The sequence below is a fragment of the Hemicordylus capensis genome, chromosome 4, assembly GCF_027244095.1.
Source record: "Hemicordylus capensis ecotype Gifberg chromosome 4, rHemCap1.1.pri, whole genome shotgun sequence".
NCBI lineage: Eukaryota > Metazoa > Chordata > Lepidosauria > Squamata > Cordylidae > Hemicordylus > Hemicordylus capensis.
Window position 1 is genome coordinate 184,985,016 of NC_069660.1, and position 15,672 is coordinate 185,000,687.

At 41.0% G+C, this 15,672-nt stretch overlaps 1 protein-coding gene across 6 annotated transcripts in view; it reads right to left on the reverse strand.

The window, feature by feature from the left end:
• CTNND2 (catenin delta 2) overlaps positions 1-15,672 on the reverse strand; it is a 924,887-nt gene that overhangs the window by 373,558 nt on the left and 535,657 nt on the right. For 5 of the 6 annotated variants that reach the window (XM_053242877.1, XM_053242879.1, XM_053242880.1 and 2 more), the window contains one exon: positions 1,379-1,573. The exons of the other annotated variant lie outside the window; for it this stretch is intronic. In XM_053242877.1, coding sequence (XP_053098852.1) covers positions 1,379-1,573 — 195 coding nt within the window. The remainder of the gene's footprint in view (positions 1-1,378; positions 1,574-15,672) is intronic. 6 annotated transcript variants of the gene reach the window in all.

Here is a 15,672-nt window from a genome sequence, read left to right on the forward strand (position 1 = left end):
CCCTCCCAAGGAACAAGCTTCCCTCCAAATCTTACTCTGATGCTAAAATTGAAAATTTAAGCAAACATTAGGCAATATTACAGAACAGCTTTTCTCCTTCCCTTTAGATCTATCTACAAATATATGCTGTCACCACAGAAGAAATCAAAAGAACACACAAATTCAATTTTATCCAATCGAGTTTAATGCTGCAAGCATGAGGTTACCCTTACTCCTCTTGCTAACTCCTTATTCATTTTGCAATTGAATTACTGCTGTAACATATTTGCTTGCCATGGATATAAACATGATTCCTTTCCAAGCAATCTGCTCCTTTTTTATGCTCCATTGATAGCCATTACTATGAGCTTCTTAGTGGTTCTTTATGGAGTCTCTAGTTCTGTGTCAGGTAATGAAGAGTGTAGTATTTATAAATAAAATCAAACAGCTAGATCCTTCATTTTTGGATGGCCCTAATAGGTTCAGTTGAAGAGAGAATACAATATGCTAAAAAGGAAACAAGCCATTGCATGATTAAAAATACAAATATTAAAAAGACAGACAGATCAAATCCATCTTTTGGCAATGTATGTGGTCTTTCTTGATATGAGAAAATTCAAAGTCCTCCAATGTACAAAGTCAACATTGCAAAGAAAAAACCTTAAAAATATGAACAATGCCACCATAATATGTAATGTTAGTCCTCTACATATTCATAAGCTATTTTGGCTCAGAGCACTCTGGGTATCTTTCATATATTATATCACCATTCCCAATTTAGTTGCTATCTGCTGGTTTCCAAACATAGAGCTATTTTGCACAGCTTACAGAACACTCTAGGACTTGTACACTGACACATTTGATGTATGATCATGCATGTTACATTACAGATGAATCAATGGAACTGGGAGATTGACTGACAGCAGCTACTTATACAATTGTTTTACATGGAGTGAAAGAAAGACAGAAAAAATGAATGAATGAATGAATGAATGAAGCATGTGGATACACATATGAAGGGGGGAAAGAACATGTGTTCCATGTCTGATTAATTCTACCCTCTCTCCCAGTCTATTAAACCACTCAGCTGTAAATGCCTCATTAATCATATGATAAACAGTCTCCTCTTTAGCAAACAGCACACTGCAGTTGATGTGTTTTCAGATAGTCATATCATGGTATTCAAAAATTCAAAAGTTCAAAAGAAATTAAGCTCAAAATACATCTAACTCTTGTTTGGAATCTCTACTGCACTAGCAGTTTCCCCAGTTTTCCAGTCATGAATGCAGTTATTGTGTTTCCAATAAACAAAATACAGAAATTTGTGACTAAAGACACAAGTACCTACCAAAATGGTGGGTTTGGGGTTGGGGTTGGTTTGCAGGTTATTTCCACCTACCTGTGCTAGTACGATATGTGCCTGTATGTGCTGGTTGAAGAGGGTCCCCCTGACTCTGGCTGAGACTCCTCATAGGGGGCTTCTGATATACTCTGTCTTCGTAAATAGGATCTATGTGGTGCTCTGGAGACTGAAGTGCCCTTAGCTCAGAACCCAGGTGGCTATGCTGGCTGGTGTAGGAAGCCCTGGATCCAGCTGCAAAATAGGTGGATACAAAAAGTTTAGGGAAAAGACCAAATCCTATCTACATGGAAACAGTTATCCAAAAGTCATATATGAAAATAAACACTTTTCAAAAGGAAAAAATCCTTTCCCTTAGAGTTTAAGAAACAACCAGTCAAGACAACAGCAGCTCAAGTTAATCATGCTATCTCTAGAACCCTGCTGTCTGTTGCTGCACAATCTGATTTTCTCAGAAGTGAGGAAGTGTTTTAGTGACGTGGTAACATATACCAAATATATTTGCTTTATCAAGGAGAAACCCACTGACAGCCAAGGAAGTAAACTTCCAAACGAGTACCATAATTTTGCCCACATTTCAATCTAAATCTGAAAAATAATTGGTGGTGTAATAATCAGAGCTGACCTAGTGCATTCTCCCTTCATTTTGAGATTCGTGATCTGGCAAGCACTTTTATCACGGGCTGCATACACATCAGATTGCTAGGAGGACTTCCTAAAACTTGAATTCCCCATGGGTGAATATATTAAGCCTTTTTTCAGGAGTTAATACATACAAACATGGAAATGGTGAAGAACAAGGTGAACCCATTTTATAAGAACACGGTTTGTTTATTTAAATTGTTCTAATCTGCCCTTCAGATAATCCAACCAATTCTATCAAAGTAAAAAAGAAAATACAGTACATACAATCAACTACAAAATGGCAGTAGAGCAATATCGTAACATTTCTAAAGTGGCGATAAAATGCACAAAAGTCACATGGGATGTCTTTGCTTGGCATGAAAAAGACATGCAAGTTTGTGCCAGGTGAGCCTCTTTCAGGAGAGCATTCTAAAGTCAGGGGGCCACAACCAAGAAGCCTCTCTCTCACATAATCACTCCCCAAATCTCAGAATGGGGTTTCAGAAGAGGTCTTCTGATAACTAAGTATCCAGGCAGATTAATACAATAGTAGGCAGTCCTTAAGTTTATTTTCCACCCTAAATACCTTTAAAATGGCAAATATTTTGTTTCAAATTCCCAACTGGAGGGTCTCCACTCGAACTATCTGTGGTTCTTTCTCAATTCAAACTCCTTTGTGAGCCTTTTTCAAGAAATATGATTATTTTGTAATATCCTTTAAAAGTAGATAATTCTTACACAAACCAAATACACACAGCAGAGCTCCCTCCACAACTCTTTCCTACCTCCTTATTCAAAACACCAGAAAATGGCAACACAGAAGCTCCACACCTAATGGGTGCCTGGCAGTGTCAGCTCCTCTCTGCTTCTTGCCAGAGGTCAAGAAAATGTGGATGGTGGGAAGAATAGGGGAAGAGAAAAACAGGGGGAACTCACAAGTGATTGCTGGAAAACTGTAGTGTGTAACCATTCTAGAACAAGAACAAGATGCATCTTCTTAGTATTATTAATCTTTATACCAAAGAGACTTCTGTGGTACTCTGGTATGACCAAGAATGAAACTGGAAAAACTTATATAGTAAGTCTCTAAGCCATTCTTGCATCTAATAAAAATGCTGAGAAATTGACATTTCTGGATCTCAGTGCCCTATATGGAATAATTTCTGCCCCTATTGTACAAAGAACAATAATTGCTTTTTAGCAAACATGAATGTCACACAACTTTCAAAAAGTATTTATTTATTTATTTATTTATTTATTTTTACATTTCTATACCGCCTTTCGTTAAAAGAAAACCCCAAGGCGGTTTACAAAAATTAAAACATACAATAAAAGCAGTAAAAACAAAAGGTATGCTATATCCATGCTTGTTAAGTAGCACCAATCATCATCAAGCAGATAAGGCTTCCCTTCCTGAGGCCAAATGCATGGTAGAACCTTTCCTTTTCTGAGGGACTATGCAGAGCCCTAATTATAGCCTTACCTGTGACATGCTGCAATACAATGAAGGTGGTTTTAACATCACTGTGAGCAATGCTAGCAAAAAGTAACACATTCATTCTGCAATGATGTCCCAGGACAAGGATGGGGATATAGTTGTGGGTTCAACAACTTGAAGTTTGGATAAGAAAGACATTTGCTTCTCATAACTTGAAAAGGATGTCAGGATTGGAGTGAAAGACTACAAAAGTGGAGGAAACTCATTTTCTGGAACTGAATTTGCTTAATTCAAAAAACATAATACACAACATGCAGTTAAATATAGGAAGACTGAATTTAACTAGGCATCCTTCTTGAAATACAAATGCAGTAGCCCATTCCACAGACCACACCATCTTGCATGACCACATATTTTGTGTCATAATTCTGTTAATTTTATACATCTCTGAAGTTGTTGTTTCCTTGCCCCCTCCCCAATACTCTCTCCTATAGCTAAGAGGTAACAATATGATGTTTCCAGTGATGAGAACTTTGGACTTTTGCATTCTGCACATCTGTCGCTCTCCAAGTATTACTTTCCAACATATCATAAATCCTAGTACCTGTTCATAGTCTATGGTATGGGGAAAGATACACTAATTAATGCACACAGACCACACAATGCCTGAAGTATACCAGGCATTTTGGAATTGGTTTGATATGACTTTCACCCTACACACTGACACCAAATGTGTAATGCCTGCTAACAGGATCTCTATCCAGTGACTAACATTTTGTAGCACTGAGATTGAGCACATTCTTCTTTAGAAAATAAAGGCACATCATGTTCTGCCTTTTTCACTCAAATGGTGCAGAAAATTCAGTGCAACATATTTTGCTTATTTTACGGCCATTCCATGAAATTCTAGTTAACCTTTCTACAAACAGACTGTACTAGATATAAAGTAAGGAAGGTGAGATTATTTACGGGATAGACTATATATGCTTTTAGAGTGCAGCAATCAAAGGCAAGATATGCTAGTGTGACACAAGCCTGCTTTTATATGATTGAATTGTATTACAATAAATTCTGGTCTCAGGAAGGGCCAAGCTGCAAATGAGAATACCTTAAATCAGGCCTGCTCAACTTAGCCCCCTCCCCTCAGCTGTTTTTAGACTAAACTCCTATAATCCCCAGCCACAGTGGCCAATAGCCAGGGATTATGGGAGTTGTAGGCCAACATCTGCAGGATGGCCGAAGTTGAGCCACCCTGCCTTAAATACAGAAACACTGCATTTTGTTGGTTCCACAAATATATGAAGATGACGCATAATCCATTATCTAGCTTAGGAGGCACAGTAGGAAGGACATTAAAAGTGAGATATTCAATAAATTTGTGACTTGCCTTGCTAACAACTTCCTGAGGCTATTCACATGAGCATGCCAAACTAAGGGAACCCAGCCCAGATTTGCACGCTCGTGTGAACCACTGGGATCGGGCTCCATCCCAGTGGCTACACAGTGGCAAACCCACCTACTGAGCCACCCAGTTAAATGAGGTTAAGGGAGCGAGCGCTCCCTTAACTTGATATAAATATTTAACCTCCCTCAAATATTTAAGGCCTTCCTTCATATCGACTGCACAAGTGCTACTAACAGCATCCCAGAGGAAATAAGATCCACACCAATCATTTGCTTAGAACAAATATCAAAGCACTAAAATAGATCTGCAGAGTAGATTTGTTAAAAAAAGCATTAACTGTACAGAAGTCTAACATGGGAACAATCATGAATGGATATTTTATTTATTTATTTTATTTTTTACATTTATATCCCGCTCTTCCTCCACGGAGCCCAGAGTAGTTTACTTGAGTTTCTCCTCACAACAACCCTGTGAAGTAGGTTAGGCTGAGAGAGAAGTGACTGGCCCAGAGTTACCCAGCTAGTATCATGGCTGAATGGGGATTTGAACTCGGGTCTCCCTGGTCCTATTCCAGCACTCTACCCACTACACCACGCTGGCTCCTGGATATGGCAGCTCTCCATGCCATAAAATGAAAGGATTTTTTAAAAAAATGTTGACAAAGGATAATAGACCCCTTACAGGAGAGAATACAGATTACCCAATCCAGCCATATTCTGAGCAAGGGAATTCAATCAAAGTTCAACTCTTGCTACATATGTTGGACCTGTTCAACAGTGTGTTACAAACTGGTACTATACTGGATTCTTTGAGATATGCAAGAATTATAGTTCTCTCAAAACCTGATAGAGATCCACTGAAGGTTAGGTCATAATCAGCCTACATATTTTCTAAACCAGTACTTCCAAAATATTATCATTAATTATAGCAATGAAATTCAGTGAAATGATTGGGGACTACATACATACAAATCATAGTGGTTTCATACCGGGTAGGTCACAGGTAGATAATATTCTGAGAACTCTAAATGTAACATATTATTGTCAATTAAAGGAGCTTCCATTTATGATGGTTGCTTTGAATGCTGAGAAGGCTTTTGATAAGTCGAAACATATTTAAATGTTTTCGTTATAACAAAATATGCTTTGAAGAGAAATTCCTCACAGTGATTAAAGCATCATATTATAACCTAATGGCATATACAAAGAGAAATAACTACAGATCAAAATGCTTTAAAACAGAAAGAACTAGACAAACTTGTACTTTATCAGGTGCCTCAGTTGCCAGAAGCCTTGCAGGGAGGAGCAGGCTGTAACATCTGCTTCCCAGAGACAGTGGCTGCCCAGTGGTGAGAGCCTGAGGGGTTACTGCCTGATGTTATCAGCTTGCCAGCTTGGGTGTCCCCTAGCTTGTGGGGCTGTGGCTGCCCTACAGGTAGGTCTGTGTGGGATTGGGGCTAGAGGGGGTGAGCCAGCAGTTCCTGAAGGTCAGCTGCTCAGAGTAGCCATCTTTCTGGGCTTATAAAAGGACTGCTGCACTGTGGCGGCAGGCCTGCTACTGGCGGGATTGCCACCAAAGGGTCGCCCCTTTGGGGGAGCCACCTCAGGGGTCAACGAGGGCAAGGGCCTGCTGATATTTTTTGGCTTCTGTTGATGTTTTTGGATCCTGGGTATTTCAGATGTGTCTTGGTTTGTTTGTCTGGGGATGGGGAGACAGAGAATGTGTCCACTGACTGTGGAGTGGCTATTCCGGTGGTGGTGGGGAATAGAGGAAGTAAAGTTGGCAGGTCAGCGCGTCATTACATGGGAAGGGAAGTCAGAAATCTATTAGCTGTTAAACCTTCCGGCTGCCCTGCCAGCTCTTTGACCTTGGAGAGCAGTGCCAACCTCCCATAGACTCCCACCTTGCTCCTCTGTAATGCCAGGTCTGTCCAGAATAAGTCAGAAACCATCCATGATTTGATTCTGGATGAAGGGGCAGACCTGGTATGTATTACAGAGGTTTGGTTGGGGGAGGCTGGTGGCCAAGTCTGCCCCAGCTTCTCCCTCCAGGGTATTCTGTTGAGGAGCGTGTGTGGAGACGTGGGCGGGGAGGTAGAGTGGCTGTGGTCTATAAGAATAACCTTTCCCTGACCAGGAGGATCCCTGTGGAAGTGTCTGACCTATTTAATTAACATCACTCTCCCTAAGTTTAGGTGGACCTTGTGTTTATCGCATTTACATGTGCTACCCTCAGGGGTACTTTTGGGGAGGTTTAGAGGAGTGCCATATACATCTCGCCTATGCCCTTGTGGGATGGGTGTTATTGAATCTATTGAGCATGTTATCCTACATTGCACACTTTACAAGGATGATCATTTAAATCTTATTGCTCCTTTGCTTGAGAGGTTTCCAGGACATTCAGAATAATTTTATTTAGTCTTTTTATTAGCAAATTTTAATTATAAGTATACAAATGTAGTGGCCAGGTTTTGTCACATTTTATGTAAATTGCGATTGGCTATTGTGTAATGTAATGTTTTTGGTCAATAACTGAAATAAATTGATTGACTGATTGACTGAAAATTGTAAAATAAAAGGTTTAGCAAAAAATAAATCAAACACTGTTTCTAATTATGTTTGGTATTGTAAATTTCCTTCTCAGTTCCCCATGTATTTGGTACTTGCACTCTTATTTTCAATGTTTTTGCTAGTTAAGCAAAGCAGGATGAGGTGGGTGAGAAAGAAATTATATTATTGAATTAGCAAAATAGTTAGTTGTTTTACTCTATCAAACCAACTGCAAACCATACAATACATCCTAGAAGAAATTCCCTCTGTGTCAAATTTAGACTCTAGTTTATAACTTAAAATTGCTCCTGTGTATCAGAAGTGATAGGGGAAGGGGAAGAGATTCCTGCCTGCAACCTTGGAGAAGCCACTGCCAGTCTATGTGGACAATACTGAGCTAGATGGACCTATGGTCTGACTCGGTATATGGCAGCTTCCTATGTTCCTACTCCTCCTCATCACTTGGTCTCTCCCAGTATCAGCTATGCTTGACAAATCTTGTGGGATGTGCAGTCAGGAACTCAGAAGAGTCTGGTCTATTGCACCTTCATGTTTCATAAAGTTTTCTCCTCCTAAAGGAGAGTTCTTCCATACTGTTGAAAAATACTACCTTACGGTGAAATGCAAGTGAGAATATTTCCAGGCCTAATAAGAGAAAAAACATACCAGATATTGTAACAAGTTAGAAAGCAATGATTTTAAATAAGAGGGGCCTTTCAGTCCTCATTTACACACTTCTCTGAAATGCTCTGTCAAGCCAGGCTATCAAAATTGTTTACTTCCCTTCCACTCAGAAAAAAAGTACAAGCAGCTTTTTGCAAACATGTCTTGTGCAGTTTTTATATCTTATTAGTTTCAGAAGTGTCCAAATATAAAGGTCTTTTCCATTTGACTAAGAGGAAAATTTGGACTCTTTCTTACAACCTTTTGCAGAGACCAGTCAATCTTATATTAGAGATACCAAACATCTTGTTAGCATCATGGAGAGGATTCAGTGTTTGGAAGACATCGTATTTATTGCTTTGGACATTAATTCTCTATACACTTCCATTCCCCATGGAGGAGCAAATCGGTGTTAGAAACTGTCCTCAGCTCAAGAGTCAAATATCATCCTCCAACTCATTTTTATTACATTTACTAGATATTATGTTAGAAAAAATTATTTTTGTTTTGATGACACGTATTACTTTCGGATTAAAGCAGAAGCTATGTATGGGGAGCCCTGCAGCTCTGAATATTGCCAATTTATACATGACACATCTGGAAACAGATTATTCTGAATGAGGATGCTAATACTTATCTTCAACATCCTATATTATGGTCATTTTACTTATGACATTTTCATCATTTCTAAACCAGATTGTCCATTTACAATATTTTTTGACTGGATTAACACTATACAAGAACATATTAAGTTCTCTACTCATATGGACACACATTGGATATCTTTTTTTGATATATTGGTATACAATCAGGTAAAATTATGATGAAAGGATATCACAAACACACTGATAATTTTACATTATGACAGTTTTCTCCCAAGGCATATTAAAGACAGTATACTATTTGGTCAATTTGTAAGATTGAAAAGGAATTGCACATCCTTGCAAGTGTTTACCCAAGAAAGAGCGGCATCTGCATCAACATCCAGAGGCTATCCCAAGTAAGTTATAGAGGTGGCAAAGAAACAATGGGATGAAATTTCCAGATCTGAACTCTTTGAAAAACAAAATAATGATAAACCTAAGAGACTGTATTGGTCTCTTGAATTTAGCTCCAAAGCTTGAGCCATTCGATAGATTATTTTTAAACACTGGCATTTTATTTGATTCAAGATCTACCTGGGTGCACTTTACCTCTGTATGTTGGATGGCCGCAAGTGCGCAGAACACGATTACAGCGGTGTTAAAAAAATTTCATACCAAGGGTGCTTATTATATTCCTGCCACACTTAAGGTTTTTCAAGTCAAAATCGACAGGTAATTTTGACAGGTAATTTACAACCGCTTGAGGTGGTACAGCCAAGATTTCTACGAGCCATTTTCCTGCTCTCGCACTGTGTCTCAAATGCAGCCCTATGTTAGGAAGCAGGAATAATTAGGATGTGGCCCTGGCTTGGCTACTTACGATTAATTATTGGCTCAAAACCCATATTCATGGCTTAGGCCTTGTCCCATGGGTTTTAAAAGATGAATTTCAGTCATCTTGGACCAAGAATGTCCAGGCCATATTGGGCAATTGTGGATTTTCAGATCAATTTTTATGTTCCCTGGGTCCTGATGTAGCTAAAAAGATCTTAAAAGAGAGGATTTTGGACCTAGAGAAGCAAAGGGACCTAAGTGAGGCCTCCCTTGGAACTAACTGATATATTTTTAAAATTATTTATTTTATTTTATTTTATTTTATACATTTATATACCGCCCAAACGCAAGTTCTCTGGGCAGTTTACAGGACAATAATCCTCTATAATAAAGAGCTTGAGTCTGATCCCGTGTCCCTGCGGCCGTATCTTTCTCGGCCGTTCTGGGCATGCGTGGAGCACATGCCCAGAACGTCCGAGAAAGATACGGCCGCAGGGACATGGGCGGCCATGTTGGGTTCCGGGTAAGCGGCGAGGGGAAGCAGCAGCAGGAGGCGGCGGCAACTGGAGCCGATGCCAGCCGTGGCGGGCCGCCAGGGACCGATGGCAGCGGTGGCCGCCTCGACGGGACAACGGGGCGGCAAGTGGGGCCCATGGCGGCGGCGGCCGCGGAGGGGCAACAGTTGGTGGTTGCAGGGCCGGCCCGGCAGCGGACGGGCAGCCCGCAGTGGGCCCCGATACCAGGGGCTGAAGGTGGAAATGGGGGGGAGCGGTGGCTGTCCGGCAGCCGGCCGCAACGACGAACAAGCGGTGGCAGCGGCCACGGCAGGCCGCGTGGCGTTGCAGGCCCGCCGTGGCCGGCATCAGACCCAGTCGCCGCCTCCTGCTGCTGCTTCCCCTCGCCGCTTCCAAAAATGTAAACTGTAAACTGTTTTCCGCCCGGGAGGAGGAATGGATGGCCGGTAAGATAAAAATATAAAAATGCAGGGGGGGAGGGCAGGGGGGAGAGGCAAGAGGGAGTGGGTCAGGGGGGAGGGGGAAGGGCAAGAGGGAGTGGGGGAGGGGGAGGGGCAAGAGGGAGTGGGGCAGGGGGGGAGGGCAAGAGGGAGTGGGGCAGGGGGGAGGGGAAAGGGCAAGAGGGAGTGGGGCAGGGGGGAGGGGAAAGGGCAAGAGGGAGTGGGCCACTCTTGGCGGCGGCGAAACTCTCCCCTACTAGCGCCTGTTATTTTAACGGGCTTGAAAACACTAGTTACCCAATAATTGCCCTAAGCCAGCAGCTTAGCTTATGCACTTGTTGGTCCTAAGCCAGAGGAGAGCTTTTTCACAAGCTCAGTTTAATGTTCTGCCTAATGCGGTTTTGGAGGGAAGATATAAGTGAATTCCCTGGAGGAATCACCTATGCCCTTGTGGCGCAGGAGTGGTTGAGTCAATCGTTCATGTTTTCCTCTATTGTCCTTTCTATAAATCTATTCGCTCCAACTGGATTGAGCCTCATCTTAGAAAATATCCTGGTCATTCAGATGAGTATTATGTTGCCTATTTTTTGTCAGATCGGTATAAGGGAATCACTGGGTCCATGGCAAGATTTTGTGTAGCGGCTATAAAGATGAGGAATGAACAAATTAGTTTTTAAACATTTCTTTCTATATGTATATTTATGTGCCTATTCCTCCACTTTTTATATCATAATGTTTTATAATGTTACTCTGTATTTAACATTTTTATTGGAATTTTAACTTTTCTGTATTCTAATTTGGTCATGGACTGTAAATAAACTTACTACTACTACTCTGTATGTTGGACACCATCATAAATATAGCTTAAAATATCTTAAAATATCAGTTTATCAGATATAAAATATCACTAGGACTCAAATCAATACTACAGGTTTAAAAGGACATTTAGGTTTAACCAACAGTTGTACACAGCTGTTATAAATAGCTATAGTTGAATACAAGTTACCAGGGGCGGAGCCACCATTGGGCCAACGGGTTCAAAGAACCCAGGCCGCTGACCAATCAGCGTCTGACGTCAGACGCGGGGAGGTAGTTTAGCTCCCGAGTGGGGGCCGCATGGCCCCTTCGGGAGTTAAACAAAGGCTGGCGCTGTGTTCGCAGTGCCAGCCTAAGTAACACTTGAAGGGGCTGCGTGGCCCCTTCAGGAGTTAAAAGGCTGGCGCTGCATTCGCAGCACAGCACAGGAGTGGCTCTTCCCTGCAAAAGCAGTGCCAGCCTTCGTTTAACTGCTGAAGGGGCCACATGGCCCCTTCGGCAGTTAAAGGGCAATGGATTGAATTTGGGGCCAAACCAAACGGAGCCTCAAGGCTCCGTTCATCCAGACCACACCCCCGCATCTGACATCAGACACGGGGGCATGGCTAGCCCCAGTATCTGACATCAGACACAGGGGCGTGGCCAGCCCCAGCGTCTGATGTCAGACAAGGGGGCGGGGTCAGCAGGGCCGCGGCGGCCACCGCACACAGGCCGCCAGCGGTCCCGCTCCACCAGTGCAACTTACTTAGTGTGTTGGAAACCTTTGAGGAGTTGGTCCTTGATAACCCTGTGGGAATGCTATGAGAACATTAAATAGGTGAGTTTCCACATATCACATTATTTAGACAAATATGACCAGTGGGGATATTATTTAAAATGTAGTAATTTTAAAAAAAACACCCTTAAGTGGCACAGCGTGGAGATGCTTGACAAACAAGCAGAAGGTTGCCGGTTTAAATCCCCGGTGGTATGTTTCCCAGACTATGGGAAACACCTATATCGGGCTGCAGTGATATAGGAAGATGGTGAAAGGCATCATCTCATACTGCGCGGGAGATGGCAATGGGAAACGCCTTCTGTATTCTACCAAAGACACCCACAGGGCTCTGTGGATGCCAGGAGTCAAAATCGACTTGATGGCACACTTTACTTTACAATGATTTATAAATTGTAACAACAAAATATAGAGGGAAATACCTTATGTTCTTGTAAAAAACAGTAGTTTATGAGGATAACAATGATTTATGTTAATTTATTATATGATTTATTGTTGATAGCATTCATAAATATATGCATTATATTAATCAACCAGGAACATTTAACTGTTCTGAGTGTTATATAATTTTTTTAATAAAGGGCCATGAGGCCATTTATTTGTTATACAAGTAGATCACTATTACAGTATTAATACATATACTGGTGAATATGGGCAATTATATTTTTATAGAATGAACTTATGGTGGGAGATTACTGGACTCCCATGGGAAAGAACCATTGAACTTCTGAGCACTTGAAGAAGTTCTCCAAAACAGGAAAAATTACCAGAAAGCTGTTGTGCTTGCATATTTTTGAAATATCATATGTGCTGTCATATTTTGGGAATACTTTATGTTCTTATATCCATATTTGTGCTGATGTTTGGATGTTATATCTTATGGACTTATCTTATATGATTTATCCATGTCACTTTATATACATGATTGTTTCACCTTTAATATAATTTATATTTAAATATTTAATTGATTTTTTTATTTTCTGTTACATTATCAGATCTGTTAGTTTGTTGTTTGTATTACAATTCAGATCCCTTACGTTATTTGTTTGATACATGCAATAGGTTGACACCCTGAGGAGGCAACAAGGGTGGAAACTGTATTAAACACAAGCAATCAAAAATGTATTATTGTAAACATTGTCCACATAACAGATGGTTACATTAAGCTCTAAATTGTGATGCACCACATGGCAAAACTGGTGCACAACATCCTCAAACCACACCAAGTTTTGTGTTAATCAAATAGTCTGGAGTATCTTGTTAAAATACTACATTCCTGAATTCCGCCCCCAACTCCCAGATGCAAACAAGAGTTTTAGACACAGTGAAATGTTTCACCTGAAATGTTTTTTTGCTGCATTTTAGTGAATCCTGGGGAAAACATATTTGACTGCTAAGGTATTTTTATGTGCAATATATATTTTAGTATAATGTTGTAGTATTTTAACACACAAGCAAATACAAGAGTAGACTGATATAATGTGGGTTAACATAAACAGTAGCTATAAGTGTCATTCTCTAACAAGGCTGGAGTTTCATTCTGCGACTACACAATGGGAACAGTGCAAAAAAAAAAAAAGCTTCAAGACAGATTCACCATACCTACTACAAGCACATAAGGAGTCAGCAACAAGTCTGAGAGAAGAATTCGGTGGCTACAAAAGAAGGCTTCAGAGAGCAAGTATCACATGGTGTCTTTTTTTACAGTCTCACAGTGTCAATGCTGTATACGTGTGGGGAGCAAACCAGCATCTCAGCATTACTTCTGGGGCTGCCACTGTGAAGAATTGGCTCACTAGGTGGTTGCAGCTGCTGCACAACCCTTGATTCTCTGCACCCAACCTCACACGGGCTGAAACATACCACTTAAAAGAGGTCACAATTACTTTTACCACTGACAAGTTACTGGGTGGGGCGAGGTATGTGTCACGAGATGGGCTACAAGGGGACTAAGGATGCTGGAACTCGGACTGATCTGCAGCTTTCAGAAGACAAGCAGCATCCCTCCCCCTCTCCTGCAAGCACTCCGCTGGGCACAACAGAAGTCTGGAGGCAGCAGTTAGAGGAAAGAGCTGCTTGGCTCTTGTCTTTTGAGTCAATTCCTGGAGCAGACAGGCCCCACGGCCAAGCAAGAGAATGGGGGTGACAGGGATCAGGGGAGAGCACTCCTAAGCAGAATGCTTAGTAGCTCTTTAACCCCAGTCCCACAGACTTGTGTGGGCAGCAGCAAAATACACATCACTGTGATTGAGAATCTCAACATATTTACCTGTAGATCAGGTAGCTGGAATCAAAAGGTAGCATACATTCAGGGGAAAGGGGGAGAGAGGAACAGTCCTGACGTCTTAAAAACATTACCCTAAGGTTGAGAAGCAAAATAACCAAAAGCTGCACAAGTACAAAGAACACCCAAACAGCAGAATGTTTGTTTTCGGTTTTGAATGATACAGATAACTCTTTGTTTCCTCCAAATTGGTTTCCTCTACAAGTTTCAGTTGTGCAGCTCAAAGAAAACTCTTTTTCCCCACCATGAGCTTCAAATATTTCTTTTTGTGCCTTCAGAAGTTGTCGGAATTCCAAACAACTTTTAACACCTTTCAAGTTTTGTTATGGTACAAATCAACAAAAACTTGCACAGAACAGTCAATGCATTTATGTTTTCTGCTACTGCTCTTCCTGTTCAGCAACTGTTTTCATCATATTTGGAAGCATTCATCTGTATTATGAAATTTCATCACCCAAGAATGAATGAAGTGGGAGGGGGGAGAAATGTGACTGGGACCTAAAGCATGATAAGAGGCAGAGAAAGCTAGCTGTACAAACAAATTCAACAAGATGTTGGAGAATAATTCCTTCTTTGCTCATGCAGAGAGCTGTATTTGGGTACGAAACTGCCAGTAACTTCCAGCCAGCAGACATGTTCAGCCATTGTCAAAAAGATGATAGAAGATGAGATCAAAATATACCGCTTACTAACTGGGCAGCAAGCCCATTTTTTTCCTCCCATCTTCTATGCTGAAAAAGTGATTCTCCCCCGCACCCCCCAAAAGGAAAAACACAAGCTTTAAGAAGTAGCATTGTAAAGAACTGGACACGGACACCAATTTCTTTAAATGTAGATCACCATGTCTAACTTTCTTTTCATTAGACACTAACTCAAGACACTGAGTGCTATAGCAATAGCATGACGTTACTAGGCAACGATGCCAGGCAACGGCACACACACAATGTCTGGATGGTTAACCACTGCTCCGTGACAATTCTCAAATTCAAAACAAAATCATTTGGTACTGAAGTATTTTTCAAACCTTTGAATTCGATCTCAGTAGTTTAAATGTTTTTTTAGGGGGAAATGACATTGTTTATAAGCAAACACAGTAATAACTGAAGTGTGTGTGTTTAAAAGCAGAATGACGGAACACTCTTTTGTAACATCTTTTGCAAGCTTTCTTGGGGGAAGCAAGGGTCTCAAAAACAAAGGACCATGGGACTTCCACAGACACACAAACACACCCTTCTGGCTTTAGTAGCTATGAGAAGGGGAAAGAAATCATCAGGATAACTAACACATTAGAATGGTCTTGCTGAATCAGACCAAGGTTGCAATCCTAAACCCAGTTATTTCACTTAACTATTCAATTAAATTAAAGCAACTCAATAGACAAGATTGCAGCCCCAAATTCCATCAGC